Here is a 20,743-nt window from a genome sequence, read left to right as displayed (position 1 = left end):
CTATACCAAGTGCCCTGGCACGTACTCTATCTGGAGAGTCTGCAAACACATGAGAACAACTAATAAGGACTACCAGGGCTCAGCAATGCATGATAATTTCTGTAATATTGGGTATTTCTGCACAGTGGGACATGCCTGGTCTGCCACTGGGTTTGCTACTTATGCCCAGCGAGATTAGGGAGAAGAAACTGACTTGGCTCACTACTCGTCCTTGGAGAAGGCTGATTCACTTGCTCACTTACTGCTTTTATAGAGAGTAAATGGAGAGGGGCTGGGGAGGAGCAGTGAGGCTGGGATACTGGCAGGGGGGACATAGGCCTGAGAACCCCCCTCCTGGACTGATGGACTGATGACAAGACAGGAGAACTGCAGAGTTAAGGATGAAACTTCTCTTTTTATTCAATCATTTCTCCTCCCAAAAGAGCCACAGAGCCTGAACAATGGGTACTAGGGCAAAACCACTGGGCAGCCATTCAACTGCATTTTGGGGACCCTTAGAGTGGTGGAGGGGAGCCCATGCACACAGCCCTGATCTGGGGATGCTCCAGGACCTGAGGCAAGCTCAGAATCTCTCAGCAAGAGGATTGACCCTTTTTTCCCTGGATCTCACCCATCGAGCGGGCCACGTCAGGGCTTGTGGGCATGGGCCGGCACAGGCTAGGCAGCCTTCAGCTCCTTGTCAGCTCTCACTGCCCAACACGGTGTGAAGTGCCCATCAGCTGAAGGCCAGTTTTGAATAGCTTTGAAAGATTTTACAGAATATTTCCATCTCTATGCTTTGTGCCAAAATGTTTCTCCTTCTTCCTTTTTCCCCCCTGAATATATGTGAAAAAAGTGAAAAAAGCCTAAATATTATTTTGTTCTGATTTCAGCAAAAAAAAAAAGGAATGCAAAACCCCCACTTTCATGTAACAAAAGGCAATTGGGAACATGTTGCTTGAAAAACTGCAGACGCACTTAGGAATCTCCCCTACTTTAAGGCTGTTGAGAAGGTGTTGGCCGAAGGTGGAGAGGAAAGCAAGCCACATAACGAAGGCAACCAACTGTGCACCTTTTGTACCAAATCATCAAGGTGTATCTTTAGCAAGAAGAGCATCACGGCCCGTGTTCGGAGCAAGCCCAGACCTGCATGCAGCGCAGCCTCTGCCCACAGACGATACACAGTCAGGAGAGAGGCTCTGTTTATTTGCAGGGTAATTGTACCAGCTCCGCGCCTAACGGGTTAAACATTTCTGTGCAGCTAAACGGCAAACTGTGCTTCCAGTGCTCACCCAGCTTCAGTTCCTCCTCACAGCTTGCTCTTCTGGTTCAGGATAAAATGTTGCACATTTTGAAAGCCAAAGCTTCTTTCCAGGGGTGAAATCTGCCTCGAGCCAGCAGTAACGGCCACCTCAAGCACCCACTGAATCCCTCATGTGAACCTGCCAAATCCTGCTGGTCCCCATGGTCACAAGGCCACAATCCCCATGGGTTTGCTCAGCTGTGCTCGTCCTGAGGGATGCTCATGCTGCTGCTCTGTGGCCCGGCGGCAGCAGTAAGGGGTTTTGATGGAGGCGTCCCCGAGGCTGGTGCAGGAGAGGTCGGAGCAGGGAGCTGGCAGCCCGGTGGGAGCCCTGTGCTAGTGGCCTCCTGCCTCTGGCAGCTGGGAAGCATAGAGAGCTAGTGTGTGATGGAGGAACTGGTACTGCTCGCTCGTCTGGATCATCCCGCCTCTGCAAGGGAAAAGCAGGTCCCGCTGACACCTCACCGAAGCCCACAACCCCATCCCCAGCTCTGTGTTCCTGGGCACAAATATTCCTGCTTCACCCACCACACCCAGGTACATCTGAAACAGGTGCCAGAGCTGCCCAAAGCATATTTGGGCTCAGAACCATTGCCAGGCTGTTCAAAATGCAGATCAGCAACTGATTTGACTCTAATTTTTACCAGTACTTCTCCTTGAAAAGCGGAAAAATCAAACGTTTCTGAATTCAGTGGCTGAGCTGGAAGGGGAAGACCGGCTCCTGACAACAAAACCAGCCCAGCACTGGGCAATCATTTGCTGTCACCACATCTGAATCTTTCAGCAACAGTTCTGGTTTCCATCAAAAATTGTCCCCATGGCCCCTCACGATGCCTATCCCCACGTCCCCCCCGCATCCCTCCTCCAAGACAGGTCACCCAGCAGCACCCTCCGAGGAGCAGCCTGCTCTGAGCACCCACCTGTCTATGCGGAGACGGCACACGATTCCCAGGATATCCACCTCCCCCTTGTCCTTCAGCTGCTGGCACCCGATCCTGGTAGCGATAAAGCAGCCCGTCCGGCCGATGCCTGCACTGCGGGACAGACACAGTTGTGCTGAGCACCAACAACATCCACTGCCTGGACCTTGGTCTGTCCGAGCTGGACGTACTCCTGGATTGGTTTGCTGCCATGATTCCTTCCTAGAGGGATGCTGGGGTCCCGGTCCCAGCTGCCAGACCAACTTTCCTAGCCAGACACCAAAAGACATGGGCTGGCATCACTCTGCTATGGTAAGGGGGTCCTGCCATGTTGCACGGCCCAGCTGAGGCCATTCTGGAAGCACAAAACCAGTCTGTGCCCCCCATCCCTGCGCAGTGCAGTGGTCTCTGCAGCCCCTTCACCTCCCCTCCCAGCTGTGCTCTAACCCCAGGCACCGAGTGGTTTGCCCTGGGGCAGGCCAGCCTGCAGCATCACATGCCGAGTGTGTTGCATAGGGACAAGCGGGCGTTCTGCTCCGCTGTCCCCAAATTCACTTAGCAGTGAGAGAAAATACACAGAGGCCACCACTTCCAGGAGGGCTGCCCTGAAAACCAGCTTCACAGCTGAGGGCAGGCCACGCTCAGCGGCAGACGAAGCAGGAGCCTGAGCCATGGATCTGCTGTGGGTCTGGTGGCTGGGTCCCAACCCTGCAGAGCTCTCCTGCTCCCACCTTACTGTCTGCAGACCCAGGTACAAATCATATTTCTTTACAGCGCAGTATGCACCATGCTAATGCCACCATCCTGATTCCAGAACAGGAGTTGCTGGTTGAATAACTCTGCTATGGGGATGCTGCGCCCCGGGATTTCCGCACCACAGCAGGAGCAGCTCATGAGCATTCACATGTGGGGTTTTCCCCTCCAGCATCTGCAGACTGACCCCAAGGTGAAGGACACACAGGGGCTCAGGTGAGGGGAAAGCTCTTACCTGCAGTGCACAATGATGGGCCCTGGGCTGGCTGGAGCCTGGAGACTCTCCTCCACCTTGGACACCAAGTGCAGCAGGGGCTTGGCTGACTCGGGTGTCTGCTGGTCCGGCCAGGAAGGGAAGAGGATGTGTTTGACCTGGCGGCATTCACCTTCAAGCTTGTCCAGCACAGAAGAAAGAGAAATGAGGATGCAGGAGCACGAACTTGCTGGGCTGGGCCAAATGAAGGCATGGAGTCCAGCTCAAGCAGAGGCTGGGCAGCCTGTGTCCATCTCATCTGCTCTCCTCCCACATCCCTCTTTGAGCCTCTGCCAGACACCCAGGAGAGACCCCTGGGCCAGGGACACTGGGAAGTGTCCCATTCCAGAAGTTGGGAACAGATGCAGAGTGTCCCAATACTGTCCCCATAGTCCAGGCAAAGCCAGCAAGATCCTTTTGGCTAGTGTCAGCCCAGGGTGACTACGGAGAGCCCATGGGGGAGAGCCCAATGGCACAGTGCAAACAGCAAAGGGCTAATAGAGAAGCTCTCCCTGGCTGACCCCTTCTCCCGTCCCCTCCAGGGCTGGGTCCTACTCCCTCACAGCCTCCTTGGGCAGGCAGGAGCTCTGCAGACCCCTCCTCTGGCAGGGGGCTCATAAGACCCTGCTCTCCAAGCCATGAACCCTCTGCTCTCCTGTCACACAGCATTGCCACCCTGCTACAGAGCCTGGGGGTGTCTCACCTGGATGGAGAGATCCCGGACCACGTACTCCACGCACTCGCTCACCCCCTGCACGCGGATGGTGAAGGGGCCATAGGTGCCCTCCTTCTCCGGCCAGTAGTGGACACATTTCTGAAAGAACAAGGCAAGGTTCATGGCTGTAGAGATGCTCAAGGCACCCGCTGGATGTTTGAGCTATGCTTTGCTCAGTGCTCTTGGGAAGGGCCATCACTTGGGGAGGTGGGGGGGAGCGGGGAAGGTGGATGTGGAGTGATAGGTGGGGGAAGCTAAGGAAGGAATAGATCCCTCTCCCCACATCTGCTCCCCCTCCACCCTTTCCCATGCCCTGCCATATGGCTTTCAGACCCTGGGGCTGCATGGCTCTCCCCAGCCCCATGGGAGCTGTGCCTGGGCCAGTCCATGTCCTGCCAGGCCCAGGAGGACCCAGCCTGCCCAGTGGAGGGCACAGGGATGCTGCGCCAGCCAGGGAGAGAAGGGAGGAAGGACATGGCTGTGAAAGAGAGGGTGAGTTCCCCCAGGCAGGTGCTGCTTGGATGGGGAGCCAGGGATCCCAGCCAAGGCACAGGGCAGCCGCCACGCAAGGCAGAGTGCTGCCGGCTCCCATCCCAGCCTGGATCTACCGGCTGAGAGGTCCCAGCCTAGGAGGAGAGCTGCTCAGGGCTGGAGGGACACTGCTGATGACTGCTTCTTTTCCCTCTCCCAGGGGCTGCCCTAATCTCTTTATCCTATTATCCAGCTGGCAAAGCATGCCCAGAGCACAAGAGGCCACGTGAGGAGGAGAGGCTTTGCTGGATGGGGCCAAGGCTGCAGCCCTGGGGCTCTACTCCTCCATGTGTGGTTGATCGGGGTACCCTCTGAGAGCAAAGCAGAGAAAGCAAGGGGGTGCTCAGACCCCACGTTTGGTCTCTCATAACCCTTTACTGTTGTTATTACCCCACCCCACCCTTTGCTCCTGGCTGGGGTGCTGTCCCTGGGCCTGGGGAGGGACAACAGTACCTCTTTGCGCTCCTGGAGCTTGGTTATCATGACGATGAGGGGCGCCTCCTCCTGCCACACCATCTCCCAGAAGTCGGTCACAGTGTTCAGCATGGGTCCCTGGGTGGCAATGTACTCCCGGGGCCGCCCTGCGTAGCCCTGCCGAGCACATGGTCCATCAGTGACACTGGGGGGGACCCTGACGTGCAAGGGGAGCCTGTCTCCAGGCCACCCCAGCTCTTGTGGTGCTTGTCTTCCTCTACAGGTGAGATGCTGAGCCACATGGGCTATTTCCTACTAAACCTGTCCTTGAAATTCTTTTATAGACCTGATCATGAACTACCAGACATCCTCTCCATCCTCCCAGTCCCACAATCCAGGAGCAAGCCCACGGAGCAAGCCATGTGCACCCAAGCTCCTTGCAAGCATCCCCAGCTTATTGGTGTGACGATAGCCAGCATGGTGGACACCTTGGTGAGGCAGAGCTCATGCAGGGAGGGCGCTTCTCACCAGAGGCATTTCCCCAAGGACAAGCAGAAGTTATCAACCTCTGCTCTGGCTAGGACCTGGGATAGTCCCAGCTGGGTTCCACCAACGCTGCTTCCCCGCCAGGCTCAGAAGGGGACGTGGCAGTGCCCGTCCCCTGCCATGGCAGCGGCAGCAGGCAGAAGCTGGAGGGCAGGCACAGGCAGACGTGTGGGAAAGTAGCGGGGTCAGTAATGTGCTACTCCAGCTCCCAGCTGGAGATGCAATTTGGCAATACAGCAATGAGTCAGGGACCCGGATGAGGATGCCCTGGGGTTGCTGGGGGAGGCACCCACAGCACCCACAGCTTTTGGAAAAGTGAGTACACAGCACTCTGGGCAGAGCTTTATGTCTTTGTCAAAAGAGATCTCAGTTAAAAATGCTCCTAAACCCCTGTGGTTTAATCCAGGTCTTTCCAGCAATCCTGTTAACAGTTTGGTCCCACAAGAAGTTGCACTGGCCCAGCCAAGGGGCAGGAACATTTTCAGGAACATTTTGTATAGCCCTTTTCTCACGCCTCAAGATTATTTCTTTTTCCTAGGAAATGTGATTTTCCATTCAGAAGGAGACTTGCAGTAAGACCTGGAAATGTCAACACTGGGTATTTCCCCGCGCCTGCTCCTCAGGATCAAAAACATTTCATGGGATATGGTCAGCAGGAAAAACATTCAATCCCAGGTGGGGGCTGATGTGATCAAATACCTGCAGAGCTCTTCCAGACTCGCTGTGCCTCCCAAGCATGCCAGAAGCAGGCTGGGTTGCTAATTTGCTGATGTGCCCACAAATTCCTGCACCGTGACACCCTTGGAGAGGTAAGTGGAAGGAAGGGGTCAGAAAATACCAGCTCCACACAGGGATGTGTAGGCACATGCGTGCGAGATAGGGACGGGCAGTGTTTGTGCATTTTTTTTAGCACTTGTGTGAGGCGGAGAGGATGCCACGTGCTCACATACACCCTGATGCATGTGGACACGGTGATGGTGTCACCCAATGTGAAGCTGCATGCTGCCAGGCTGCTTCAGGAAGACTACTCTAAAAGTAGTCCTCTGCTGCCTGTGTTCAAACCCTCATTTGGACCAGCAAGCCTCCCAACAGTTTTAGGCATGGTGCTCCCGTGTCCAGAGTCAGACTCTGACCCTCACCGCAGGATGCTGGCAGTTCACACCACTGCTGCCTCATTGGATCACACCCATGAGCACCATCAGAAAATAAATGCTACTAAATGCCTCTAGCTCCAGCCTGCACCCTCAGGCCACCTTCCAGGGGTCTGTCCGTCATACCAGAGGGCACTTTTGTGGGCTACTTTTCTGAGTCCCACATTCCCACGCTCTCCTTGCTGCCACGCACCCAGACTGACTGTGGGCCCGCCTCTGCTTCCCAGCGCCCCTGGCCTGTCCCAAGGGGAAGGATGCTGAAATGAGATTAAGTGCTCAGAAAGAAGCCTACCAACCAGGCAAAGCTGGTACCTGGCTGACACAAGAGCCTGTTTTAGGGTGGCATATGGTTCAGCACAACAAGTGAGACTGCAGCCTGGACGGGGACATTTGCACAGGAGGATGATTATCATAAATCAGGCTGCCTGAAGTAACACACTTGGGTCTGGGGATTTCTCAGGCCCTGGAAAGGGACCCCATCGGGTGTCAAAGATAAGCCATGCCCTCCCCTTTGTTAGCTTTCTTCTTGGGAAATTGCAACAACCCCCCTGAGTGGAGAGGAAATTCCTGGATGTGTAAGGGTTGAACAGCACTGGGCTGTGATGCTCTGTTGACACGGCTTGCCTCCTGTGGCCTTACCAGACAATGGAGTAGTGCATGAGGAAGAGATGGAGAAGCCACTGCGAGGGAGCCCATAGAGGTGCTCTACCTGCCCAAGCGGCAGGAGCCGAGAGCAGCCACCTTGTGAGGCTTTCCCACCAAAAGGGACAGTGCGTCTGCCCCGCGCAGATGGAGCCGCATCTCTCCAGCTCACAAAGGGGTGGCAAGTTCCCCAGGGCAGCCACAGGACAGTGGGTGACAGTCAGTGCTCCGGTCCCAGCATGGCACCTGCAGCACCAAGGAGTTTGCAGCCTGATGCCCTGTGAGCCGTGGGCTGCAGGACCTGGGAGACCATCCGCTCTCCAACCAGGCAGGACACTCACCGTGATGTAGTTGGCATTTATGTAGGTGCCTTCCTCCTGGTTCCCTGCCCTCCTGAGACAGACCCGGCTCTCAGGATCTGAAAGAGATGGCAGGCATTACCCCAGGGAAAGTCTTTCAGAGCCTGACCCTGCCCATCCTCCCTGCCTCAGCTCCAGAGGCTGGAGACTGAGTCCTCCCAGCTCCATGCCATGCTTGGAGCTGTCTACACCTTCCCTTGGGCCCCTTCGTGCCCCACTTCACCCTCACTACCATGGCAGGGTACAGCCAGCCATGCCCAGACCTGCCTGTACCACAGTGTGAGCATGTGGGGTAACTCATCCGCCAGGCAATAACCCCCCAGGGCCCTCCCACAGTGCCTGACTAGAGCCCAAACGAGTCCTCCGATATTGTTCTCAGCCTTTATACGCTCAGCAACATGCCCTTGGGACATGTAAGGCCCACACAGTGACAGGGAGCAACCCAAGCTGGGTTGTCATGGGCTGCACACCCTGGGAATACACCCCAAGGAGTAGCTCCCCACATACCACCCCACATAACACAGTATACACCCCCTGCAACACAGCACCCAGCTCCTGCAACATGGCGAGCAGGAGTAAGCACAGCAGGAACACCAAGAGCACCCAGGAGTGCCCACCCCGGTGCCCGGGCTGCTCTGAGTCACCCCTCACAAACACCCGTGCACACACACACACACACACACACGTGTACACGAGCGTGCCACCACCCCCCCCAGCGCCCCACACGTGGCACTTGGGCAAATGTGAGGCAAAGGCATGCAGTGGCACATACTGGGGAGGATGGTTTTGTATCTGTCTTTGGAGGCGCGTCCAGGGATCTCCAGCTCCTCCGGACTGACAAAGTTGGGTGGGATTTTCTGCAGGAGGAGAGGATAACTATGAGGAAAACTCCATTGCTGCTGCTTGTGTCCCTTCGCTGTGGCAGACCTGGTCCCCCAGGCGACAGAGGCTGACCCAGGGACCTAGCAGCATCACCAGAGATGTCAGCTCCTGGGATGAGACCAGTCTTTAGTCCAGGTGTGGTGGGACACCTTCCAGAGAGGCTACCTTGGGAGAAGAGCTTGGCACGGGAGGCCAGGACAGGCTTTCCAGGGACACAAGAGGGACTTGTGTGCACCAGGGAGCAGGCAGCCAGGGGACCCCCAGGGCACCCCTCACCCCTGTTTGCCCACATCGCCTTCCCTGCCACTGGTGCCGTGGGGCACAGCTGGGCTCGGAGCCTCCCTCAGAGACGCCCACCCCTGCCAGTCCCCCCCACCGCCAGCCCCTGCCATCCTTCGTGTGAGAAGGGAGAGGAGAGGGGAGTGTTGTACCGAAAACTCCTCCTGGAGCTGTGTCAGGCTCTGGGCGCGTTGCTGGAGCTCCTCTCTCCTCAGCACGTGGCTGGATGTCCTCAGGAAGTTCAGTGTGATGTCCCGCGGTGTGCAGACAGGCTGGATGGGCTCCACGCTCCCCAGCGAGCTCATGTCCAGCATCAACGACACGTTGGAGCCCCTCCTGTGAGGCAAAGGGGTCCCTGGCTGACCCTCTGCTACCCTGGGAGAGGAGGGCAGCCCATCCTGCCATATCACCAGTTAAAACCACCCCACACTGAGCAAAAGCCAGGCAGAGAATAACAGAGGATGAAGAAAGGGACCAGGTAGACACCCCAGAAGACAGGGGTGGTTGAGGAACAAAGAACTAGAATTTCACTTTTTTGCTGGAAAACTCTCAAAGCACAGTGTCTAGATTTGGCCCGGGCTGGGCGGGGGTGGGTCAGGGCTGCCTCCACGCTCAGACCTGGCATCTGCACAAGTTGGCAGGCAGCGGGCTGGCAGGGCTGGGCTGGGGGAAGGAAGTCTGGGGGAGCCCAAGCCCTGGGGATGAGCAGTGCTGTGGGTACCCACTGCCTGGGCTGAGATGGGCAGGGCAGGGTTCGGGCCGCAGGCGCCATCCAGCCACACTCACCTCTCCTGAAGACGAACGTGCTTCTTGGCAGAGGGACTGGGCTTGTCCGTCTTGTCCATGTCTGCCCTGGCTGCCTGGGCTGTCAGGCTGCCGTTATGAACTCTGGAGCACACCAAGCAGGCTTGTACCATGCTGCGGCAGCCACAAAGCCCTTGTCCTGAAGCACAGGGAGTGGATAGTGGGGCCCTCAGCTCCCGGGGGATCAAGGAGCCATCGGAGGAGAAGCAGCTGGAAAAGAAAAGGCAGATCTAAGAGATACCATGAGGCTGGGTGGACCCCCTGACGGATGGTCCATAAGCAAGGGACAGGTTTTGGGTCTTCAGCTGCCCTGGAACTGGGGCCCCCAGCCCCTGCATCCAGGCAGGTGGCATAGGGAGAGCTCCCAGCATGTTCACGCTCCGGGACGCCCACACAGGCACCCACTGGTGACCCTGGGCATGGCACTGACGGCCGTCTGCTTGCACCGAGGAGAGGACACCCACACCCTGTGTTGGCAGAGCATGGTCTAGTTTTGGGGGAGCCCAAGAGGCTCTCCACCTCCACAGGAAGCACACGCTGCCGTGTGTTTCCAGCCCTTCCCCGGCATGCCTGCTTCAGCCTGGGGACATGATGGGGAGGAGGGAGAGCTGGGACCCACATGAGCACAGCAGCATCGGCAGGTGAGACGAGGCGGGCTGTAGGCACCACAAGGAGCCTGGCCAGCTCCTGCTGTTCGGAGACACGGGGCCAAGCACCCTGAACAGTCTCGCAGCTCTGGCAAGTGAGACCCTGGGACAGTCTCTTCCATCCCACAGGTCTCAGCAACGATCAAGAGGAAACTGCTTTATCTGGGTGGCTGTGCAAGAGGCGATGGGGTAGCCCAGCTGGAGGATGGTGCCAGGGCTCCACTCCCACCAGCCCTGGGACAGCCCCTGGCAGGGACAGAGAGGTGCAGGTGATGCTGGTTCACCTGCAGAGCTCCTCATGGTGCAGGCAGCACCCTGGGATCGTGAGGTTCCTTCTCGTCCCCAGCTCCCTTCATGAGGAGGAGATGGACCCAAAGGGACAGGGGATGCTGCAGAGTCGGAGCTCTTGGTGGGCAAAGAGGGGATCCCAGGCACCTCATCAGCTCAAGGAGGTCCTGCAGAGAACCGGGACCGCGCTGTGGCCATGCTGTTTGGGAACGTGGCTGGTGCAGGAGCCGTTCCCCATGAGTCCCTGCTGCCAGGCAGCATTTCTGGGGATGACAATACCACCACTGCCACACGCACCAACCCTGTGCCCCACGCAGGGTCCCCTGGACGGCCTGTCCCTAGGCCAGGCAGGGCAAGAGCTGCAGCACCAGGGGAGATCCTGGCCAGAGACAGCAGCAGGCTCCTACCCCAGCAGCCGTCCCTCACACTCCGGCCAGGAAGCACCTGGGACATGCCCCAGCCGAGCCGCTGGCAGGCAGGAGGGCCCTGGGAAGAGCCCCCGCTGCTGGCACCTGCAGGGAGAATGTCCCCATCACCCTGCCCAGCATCCCAGCCCTGCCCGGGGCTGCCCAGCAGCGAGCACATGCCCACCGCCCATGGGTGCCAGGGCCCAGCACTGCCTGGCGGGGGTTCCCTCTCCAGCGGGTGGCATGGGCGGGCTGGGGGGCTGCCTACCTGCTGCCCTGTGTCGTGGGCTCCGTCGGTCCCGGCAGAGGCCCACAGGCGCTGTGCGTGACGGTCTAACACCACGGTTTGAAAGTGTTCAGGAAGCTGCTTATCAAAGGAGCTGCTGCCTCTGCCGCTTCCTCTCCCTCCTTCTCCCCCACCCTGCCTGCCGCCCACACACATACCGGCCACATCTCCGCCGCTCGGCTCCGCCGGGCCGCCTGCAGCCCCAGTCCTGCTCCCCATCGGCAAACCCCTGTTGGGTGCCTGTGGCTGCAGCCCTGCCTCCCCCAGAATCCTGCGGTGTCTCCACGGGCATCTCCAGCAGGGCTGGTGGGGTGTGCTTGGTGCCCTCTGCAACTGGCCATGGCCACATGGGGGATGGAGGGATGGATGAGACCCAGCCATGGGACTGGGGCCACTGGCAGAGAAGTCGAGGTGGGATGCTTCATGTGGTGCAGTGGTGCTGCTCTGGGGACACCAGACCCTACCTGCCCCACCGGGAGCCAGGATGAGTTCTCCTGTCCCTGCCACCCTAGCCATATTCCCTCGCCCGGGCTGTGCACCAGCCATTCCCCATCCCGCTGCGGGGTGAGCCAGGGCTCTGTGCCTCCAACCCTCCATGCCCGGCCGTGCGCAGTGTGGTCCTCATGCCACCCCACCATCCCACGAACCCATCTCTCTGGGGGTGCCACCCGCCACCCCTCTGCACCCAGGACCATCCCTGGGCACCTCGGGGGAAGACACACAGGCTCCCCCTCCCCAGCAGGGCAGGGAAGGGGGTGTATTTGGGGAGGAAGGTCTCTGGAGGGTCTGGCTCAGGTAGGACAGGTCTGCCCTTGGGGCACCGCACATCCTTCCTGCCGATGCCCGCTGCCGCAGCCCTGCTGCTCTTCCTGTTTGTTATTGCCCAGGCTCTGCGCAGAGACACTGCACGCTTCCTTCCTCTTCTGCCCCCACCCCGCTGCACTGCAGCGGCTCCCTCTGCGTCCCCACCAGCCACCATGGACCCCGCATCTCAAAAGCCTTCTCCCCCCAGGCTGCTCTGCTGGCTCCTTCCTGGGGAGCCCCGTGGCCCAGGCCACCTCCAGCCCAGCTCATTCCAGTGACCGGGCCACCCCTGGGATGTGTGGTACCGGCACTGCCGGTCACCGTGCTGGAGGGGTGCGTGTCTGTGCATGCCTGTGTGTTTGCAGGAATGTGTGTGCAAGGGGCTGCCAGAGCTTCATCCTGAACACAACATCTTCGCTGGTGGCCCATGGCGGCCCTGTCAGTGCCGCCTTTTACCCAAGAGCTGGGACATCAGAGGGACCAAGCTCCAGAGCAAAGTGCTGGGCCTGGCCAGCAGTAGAGCAACCTCATCCTGGAGACAAGGGCCATCAGCATCTGTGTCTTATGAGCAGATCCCAGGGTGCCAGCAGCCTCTGTAGACCTGCACTGGCCTCTATATCAGGCCTGAGGATGGCCTGAGGAATTGTTCCCTGTCCTATGTGTGGTGTAAGAACTTGGCTGTAGGGGCCTAGAGACAGCCTCACCATAGACAAACAAGCCCCCGCACTGCCCTTCACTCCCACCCTCCATCTTCTGACTGAGAATTCTTCCTAAGACGACCAGCAGTGCAGTACTTAACAAGGTGGCCGCATAAACTTGCCCTCAGTAGGGACCAGAGTAAACAAAGAAGGTTCTTTCCTGAAGTATCAGCCTGTCAGACAATGCAGAAGCTCTCTTCCTCAGCAAGGCTGAGGCTGGGACTGTATGTGCTCTCTTAGTGTAGTGGGCACCCCTCCCATCTGGGTGGCTTTGAGATCAAGGGGTCCCCGAGGATGCAGCCAAATTGCAAACCCCTGGGGCCACCCTTCCTGCCTTTTGCTGGCCCAACCCTGCACAGACCTGCTGCCTCCTTGCTGGCCTGTTCCTCCGGCACTGGGACAAGCAAGGGACAAGCTCAGCATGGCATCGGGGCAGATACCACAGAGCCATCAGCACACACGAGTCATTGGGCATGTGTTGGTGACATCCGTGTGCCCACACTCACCCCCAACCTGCCCAAATGCCAGGTGCCTGTGATGGGGAGGACAGAGACGGCTGGACCCCTGCAGACCTTGTAGGGCCCAGGGAACATCCACAAAACCTAGCAGCACCCAAAGGTGCAGAGAAACAGGACTCCGATCCCCAGAGCCTCCTTCAGAGGCCCCCACTGTACCCGAGAGGCACCACAGGCACGTCCTGCTCCTCTGCACAGAGCACAGTGAGCAGGAGACCAGAGGGCAGCGCTGGCCTTTGGGAGCTGGATTTTGGCCCTTTTTCCCCAAAGGGAATAGGAACCTTTCACCAAAACATGGCTTATCCAAGAAACAAGGTCAAGCTGCAAAAGTGGTGTGGAAAAAACTTTTATGGAGGCCAAGAGCTCCCTGTGTGCTGTCAATTTTAGTGATCTGTGGCCCAGCGTGATTTAAGAGATTTGATGGTTATTTCAAAGGATTTGGGATCCCCTCAGCAGTAAGACCCTTCCTTCTCCTGCCAGGTTCTGCCTTGGTCATGAAACCCTCCTGAAAGCTGCAGCGAAGGATGCAGATGCACTCCCTTTGCAAAATGACCTTGTTTGGTTGCCCTGGGACCTGGGTCACTCCTGTGCCTCAGAGAGAGCACGCACAGGGGTAAAAGGAGGAAACAGATACTGAGACACGGTGTATCCTCTGCCTCTGAAGCAACACAACATCAAGGTACTCATGCTCAGGGAAGTACCCCAAATACCCTGCAACACTTTCCCTCTGCCACTCATGGACGTCCCCATGCCACTGGCTTGGCTCTACCAGCCACATGTGTACTTGTGCTGGCTGGGACCAAGAAGGACGCCCGGGACAGAGTCCCTGGGAACATCACCTGACCCCTTTGGCTTTTCCTTATCCAGAAAGCACTGATGGAGACTGAAGGGACTGTCCTGGCCATGGGGACTCATCCAGGATGGAGGGAACGCAGGAGGGAAGCAGAGATGTGGTGCAGGGATGTGCCATGGCCCAGGCTCCCACAGGCAGAAAAATCTGCACTGCTGAGACCTCCTGACCCCTACATGCATCTGAGGGTGCACGAATGGACCTCAGCATACTTCGACCTGGCCAGCATGGCTCCTGTTCCTCCCCTCTGATGAAGCACCAGCAGGCTGAGACATGACAACAGGGGTGCATTTGGGGGAACACAAAGCACAGGAGGCCACAGGCCAGTGGAGACCCAGAGCATGAAAGATAAGGTGCTGGTGGAAAATGAGGCATCAGCTGGTGGAGATATACTGGATGTGAGGGATACCAGGAGCAGATGGAACAGGAACACACCACTTGTCCCAGGGCACTTTTCAAACCTTCCGCCCACACCTTGTTGCACCCACCCATGTGGCTGCTGCCCGTCTGGGAATGGCACGTGCACCTCCGCCTGCCTGCCCGCAGGAGCGCACAGGCGGGATGCATACTCACATGTGCAGAGTGAACATCCCTGTTTACACACCGGTGTCCACCCAGGCAGGCAAAGGGCATGCAAATACCTCACTGGCCTCTGCAGAGCAAAGTCCCAGAGGTGCACACGCACGTGCTTTTGTGCACACTACTTCTGGCCACCTCTGCGTCCCAGCTTGGAAGATGATGCTGCCACCCTGCTCCTCCTAAGGGACACAGGCTGGGTCTGCAGAGGGGTGCAACGGTGAGCAAAAAGCCAGGAGCCGCTCTGGCCAGTGGTGCAAGGCAAGGGGCCCTGCATCGCTGTTCAGCCATGCTCGTCCCGTGTTGCACCACCAGCTCTGCACCGGATACATCAGGCTGGCCCAGGGTGCAGAGCACGGGGCAGCCACCAGGTCCTGAAAGAAGGGGCTACTGGGGCCATGGAGGATCTGCAGTAGGGCCTGGCTTCGAGGGAAGAGGGTGTCCAGGCTGAGGGCAGACCCCCACCCAGGGACGGTTTGCTGTCAGGGCGGGACCAGGACTCCAGGGCAGCCGCCTCCATTGCAAGCTGCCACAGGCAAAGAGGAACTGGGCAGACCCCGGAGGGCAAAGCCCAGAAGGGGATGAGGGGAAGCAGCACTGAAGGAAACAGCTCTGGGGTGGGTCCCATAGGGCCACAGCTGTGCCCCACCATCTCCCTTCCCTCCCCTGGTGGGGCAGGAGGGGTCAGGGCCCAGAACAGGAAAACCCCTTGTCCCCAGCAGTCCTCTCTGCTCTGACCATGGTGGCAGTGGGGTGTCAGTGCCTTGATCCCTCAAGGGTGGCCTTCACCCTCATGCTCTCACAGCCCATGTGGAGAGCAGGACTGCTGCAGGGAGAATAGCCTCCCCGCTGCCAGATCCCTCCCCTGCCTCGCTGCAGAAGCCCCAGCTTTGTCCTGTCCCCAGAGGCATCCCACCCTCGCAGCATCCCCAGTGCCCAACACGGCGAGCACACTCATCCGAGTGAGTGTGGTGTTTGTGTTTCAGGAGGTGATGATGATGCCCAGGGAGGTGCTGGGACAGCAGAGGACTGGTGATGGAGGGGCAGATGCAGAGGGAAGGGCACCAGCTGTTACCACATCAGCCATCCACCCTGGCCCAACATGAGGTGCCCAGAGATGTGCCAGGCATGGGATCCTGTGTGTCCCCTGTCAGTGGGCACCTCTGCATTAGGGTCATGAGCTGGGATATGGGGACTGGAGAGGTTTGTGGCAGAGCCTCAGGAGTCTTAAATGGAGCTGTGGTTTTATTTTCAGCAAGCCCAGCAGGACATGGGGACCCTACAAAGCAGGTGCTTCGGGGAGGGAGATCTGGATTTATCCCTGACTGGTACTTGCGGGTTGTTCACTTGCTTTTTTACAACTCCACTTCCAGGGGGTCATCTTGCACCCCAAGCACCCTCCAGCCATATCCTCATAGTCAGTTCCCTTTGTGCAAAGAGCAGCTCCCAGCTTCAGACTGGGAGTTGTTCTCCCCACTAAAGCCCAGCCAGTCCTTACTCCCATTTCTGCCCTCCAGCCTCCTGAGTACGAGCCTGCTCTCCCAGCCTCCCTGCCCTGATCCACAGACCCCAGCACCTCCCCTCACCCTCTCCAAACAGCAGTGTGGCCCCAAAGTCACCTGAGCAGCACCAAACTATCACCCAAAACGCAGATGGTGCCCCCCGGTCTCACTCCCCTGGGATTGCCTACCGCACCATGGCCTCATCTCGCTGGGCCTCCGTCACCTTTGGGTCCAGCACTCAGACAGGGCTGGTCTTGCTCCTGCTGACACGACTGGGAGCTCAGGACGTCCTGCAGGGTTTTGGAAATTAGCCCATCTCCTTCACTGCCTAAACATCGCTCATGGGCTTGAAGGTGAAGCGGCTGCCCCGGGATTCAGCAGACTCTGTTAAAACCAGCCGATCAGCTCCTGGCAGGTGTGAGAAGCACTATGCAATTAGCCCAAGCATCCCGCAGAGCTGGCTGCGGGGGGTGCAAACAGTTACGGCAGGGCATCGGGGTGCTCCTGGGGACAGCCAGGACCCGGGAGCTGAGCGAAGCACCTCTGCAGATTGCTTTTCCCAGAGAACAACATCTCGCTACTCCAGCTTCCTCCACGTGAGCGCATTCCCAAGGACAGCCCCGGCACTCTGTGCTGCAGCGTGCAAATGTTTGCCACGCGCAGCCCGTGTCGGCGGGGCTGCGGGGAGCGCAGAGCCCACAGAGGAGCGTTGCACATGAGCCTGGACCCTTGGGCATCCTGCTAGGATGGAGCTGATCCTGAAGAGGGAGAGCCGGAGGGAGCGGACGTGTGACCTTCCCCCCCGTTGCCAGGGACGGTCTGTGCAGAGTTTGCTCCTGCCGCTGCCTGGCTCTGGCTGGAAGCAATGAAGCAATTGCCGTTTCATTTTTTCAAGGCATCCGCCACTGATCTTGCCAGCCTCTGCACTCCTGCCCTTCTCCTCAAGGAGAACCAAAATGATGGTTTATCACCTGAATTTCTTGCTTAACTTTTTCTTCTTCTTCTTCTTTAAATAACTGCTGAGCAGAACCACTTTTGGTTTCTGGAATTAGATATTCTCCCACATCTCCTGCAAACAAGCTGAGCTTTCCTCCAACTTTGCAAACAGAAAGGCAGAGGAAAGCAGGTGAACCACCAGCCCCATCTGTGTGGGGCTAGCAATGATGTAGGGTTGGTGCCGCTGTGGGCTAAAGAGGGGTGCATGGACACAGGAACAGCCCCCCTGGGAAAGGTATTCTCTGAGCGTGAAAGTGCTTTATATCAGCATGGTTTATTCCTCTCCCCATGTGGGAACAAGCTCTCCCCATTCATTTTAGCTTCATGCATGCATGGAGGATTGCTCCTAAGTCGAGTGGTCAGGGTAGAGGTGATCTAAGCCAGCATATGGGGCCAGATCTCCAAGGTGCTGAGACTTTGACTCTCTATCCAACAAACGCCAGAGGAGAAGCCACAGAGGCACAGCAAGAGCCATGGGGCTACTTGGTCACCCAGGACACACTGCTGCACCGCAAAGGGACACAGCCCCAGCACCGGTGGCAGCGTCTTGCTCATCCATGTGTCGCTTGGGCTTGTTCTGCGCTTCCCTGGCTGCCTCTGAAAGCGCTGTGCTTTTGGAAAGGCTGCCTGGAAACCTTTGCGTGCCTCAGTTTCCCATGGGGAGCTAGCTGTCTGCCTCACACAGGAAGCCTGGCGGGGTAGCAGCAAACAGTGGCTTGCCCCAGGCCAAGAGACACACACGTGTCTTCTCAGGAGGCTCTAGACCACAGCGCCTGCTTGCAAAGCACTGCGAGCTGCATGGGCAGCAAGAAGGCTCCCAGGAACAAGAAACTACTCTCCATCCCCATATCATACAGGACAAAGCAGCTCCCTATGAAAAAGACACAAAAAGGCCTGAAAATCCTGAAGACCCATTGTGTCAGTCATATCCTGGGTCCCTTGGCACACTGCACCCTGTAGCCGCAGGGACCTCGGCACCAGCGGCATGGGCTGAGCCTTGCTCCCTGCCCCAGCAAAACTCGGTTGGGTTTGCTTTGCACAGCCCTGCTGTCTCCAGCCCCCGGGCTGTTTTCTCGTGGGGGCACGGAGCGTGGTGACCTCTCGCCGGGTGCAGGGGCCGTTATCAATAACAGGAAATGAACTTGTCAGGAGGGGCAGGAGGGAGAGAGAGACCCAGAAAGAAAGGAAGCGGTTAGAAAGTAGTCACTTCCATTTTTGCTGCGAGAGGGCCTGCGCCCACACGCCGCTGGGCTCAGGGGAAGCGGTGCTGGCTTTTCGCAGGCTTATCTGGTCTGGGATCGGCAGTGAGTTTTTCACAAAGAGTGAACAGATCCTCTCCTAGCCCATGATAACAGCTAGAAAGAAGATAGTAAACCAGAGATGGTTAAAAATAGCCCACTCTCAGCCAACGTCTGGTGCAGAAATAGGTGCAGCAAGTCAAACAGATGCTGAGTTTGTCACTCCACGGGGGCTAAGTTTCTTAACCTCGCTAACAGCCCATGCATGTGATGCTGACTGTACCATCTGGCCCCAGCACAGGATGGACCCGTGGATGCAGCTACCTGGGGCCAGAGGGCCTTGCTGCTGCATGGCACAGGCCAGGGAGGATGTGCCAGCAGCTTCTGCGTGGAGCCTTGGAGGGGGGGATGAGCTGGGGTTGTCTGAAAGCCCAGTGGTACAGGGTGAAGCCAACCCAAGAGCTTGGTTCCTCCAGTTCCCAGCTGCTGGCGTGTCGCTGCTGCTGCTGGACAGGAGGCATCTTTTCTCCATGCAGATATTGCATAACTCACCCTGATGGCCTCTTCCTCTTTTCTTGGGCAAACTGTAGAGCTGAGGCCTGTTCGATCTTTTAATGAAAGCCGTGTTTTCCAGAGCTTTCCGTGCTGTTTTTCTGCACTCTATTAAAGTATCTTTTTAAGGTGGGAGAACCCACAGAAAAGCTTTGCTACTCCCTGCAAATGTGAATCCATCTCTATTATACAGCACCCTGCAAGATTCTCCCTTCAGCACGGAGAGATTCAGCCTCCTCACCCTGAATCCTACCGAGACAATCCTGTCTTAGCATAGCAGGGCATGTCCTACAGACAGGACCTGCACCCAGGCAGCCAGGATCATGTGAGGTACATTGCAGGTGCAAATGAGACGCATTCTCTAAATTCAAGTCCTCGATCCCGTAGTTTGGCACGAGGCTGCCAGCACCCACGCCTGGCTGGTGGTGCACTAAAACGCGTTGATCTGCTCCCAAAGGAAGGTTCTTGAGTTGTGGTGCAGCTTGCAAGAGCCAGAGCCCCGTGACAGTCGCGGCAGGTCCCATCTCTCCAGCCGGAGGAGAGACTCGCCGTAGATGTGCCGAGGCAGCCAGAGGGCAGCAATGCAGAGACGACGGGGATCTGCACAGCGCGGCTGCTCCAGCACGCAGCCCGCCGAGGCAGGGCCGTGTGTGCGTGCGAGTCCATGGGCCTGTCTGCTCTCGAAAGCTGTTTTGGATAGTGCTTTCTGGCCTCAGCAAATCAGGAAGCCGCCAAGCTGGGCCATGCATTGCTTCTGCTGAGCCATGCCTCCTGAGTCCCCTTGGTCTCGCTGCAGCCCTGCGGCCGTAGGTCTGAGCCACAGGAGCTCGCAGCACATGGGATCTGTTTTATCCCGGCTCCAGGTATCAGAAATATTTCTGTCGGCTCACTGAGGGGAAGCCATGGTGCTGGAAGCCACAAATGCCCCAGATCTGGATTAAAAGCTAAGAAATGGCAAGCTTTTTATTTTTTTTTTCTTCTGCTGTTGGGGCCAAGGCAGATCCCCAGATGCTCTGGGGCAGGGACACCTTTCCTGCCAGCAAGTGCAGGTAGTGGAGGATGGAGCCATGAGGCTTTCAGCACTGGAAGATAAATCAAGGCAGCAGCTGGTGGCACCAGAGCCCCTGATGCAGCACAGGCGTTGGGCTTTTTGCCCGTGAAAGCCTCGCCTTGCCAGTGCTGGATGAGCTGCAGCAGCAGACAGCAGACCACTCCATGGCCCAGGGCTGCCGAACACCCTTCCCCTGTTCCTGCCCAGCATGGGCACGGCGTCAAGCCATGGGGCTGGCATCAGGACAGTGTTTGCAGTAACCCTGAATGAGGCACTGGGTCTGCCACTGCCTGGGAGAGCAGCAGGTCACGGCCGTGGTGCCTGGTGGGCAGGTCACTGCGCAGTGATACAGCTTCTGGTCCACCAGCCCATCCTTCTCCCCCCATACCTCACCTCTGGTTACGGGGGACATTGCGCCCCATTAACAAGGGCTGCTGGACTGTGTGTGTACATTTCGGGAAAGGGTGGGCCCCTCTATAATGCAGAGCCTGCATGTGGTGCTGGGGCCCAGGTCTGTGATAGGGCAGGAGGGATCTGTGCTGCTGGCAAGTGGGGGAAAGGATGGGGCAGCACTGGCTGAACACCCACGGGGCTGTGGAGAGGGGTGCAAAGCCAGTGAGCTCTGCTCTCAGCTGGGGCAGCTCACCCCCGCCCTGCCATGCCACCAGCCAGCCTGGCACCATGACACCGCAGCAGATCATGTCCTGCTTGGTGGGCATCACCCCTGCGAGGGGGCATCTCCAGCTCCTTTCACAGCCCCCCACGCAGCTCTGCCTGTGTCTCTCCTGTGGGTCTCCTGAGC

General features: G+C 58.0%; 1 protein-coding gene across 1 annotated transcript; it reads right to left on the bottom strand.

The window, feature by feature from the left end:
• Positions 1 to 397: 397 nt before the first annotated feature.
• PTPN7 (protein tyrosine phosphatase non-receptor type 7) lies at positions 398 to 11,272 on the bottom strand. Its single transcript, XM_075521807.1, has 10 exons — positions 11,142 to 11,272; positions 9,514 to 9,741; positions 8,880 to 9,063; positions 8,339 to 8,423; positions 7,549 to 7,625; positions 4,908 to 5,045; positions 3,912 to 4,022; positions 3,191 to 3,348; positions 2,203 to 2,316; positions 398 to 1,712 (listed from the first exon to the last, which is right to left on the bottom strand). Exons 2-10 carry the CDS (start codon positions 9,642 to 9,644, stop codon positions 1,619 to 1,621), a joined length of 1,092 nt encoding a protein of 363 aa, XP_075377922.1. The 5' UTR covers positions 9,645 to 9,741; positions 11,142 to 11,272; the 3' UTR covers positions 398 to 1,618.
• Between the last annotated feature and the right edge of the window lie 9,471 nt (positions 11,273 to 20,743).

Source organism: Mycteria americana, chromosome 20, assembly GCF_035582795.1.
Source record: "Mycteria americana isolate JAX WOST 10 ecotype Jacksonville Zoo and Gardens chromosome 20, USCA_MyAme_1.0, whole genome shotgun sequence".
In the NCBI taxonomy this organism is placed as follows: Eukaryota; Metazoa; Chordata; class Aves; order Ciconiiformes; family Ciconiidae; genus Mycteria; species Mycteria americana.
The sequence above is the reverse complement of the archived record's forward strand: the minus strand, read 5'-3'. Positions and strand labels throughout refer to the sequence as shown.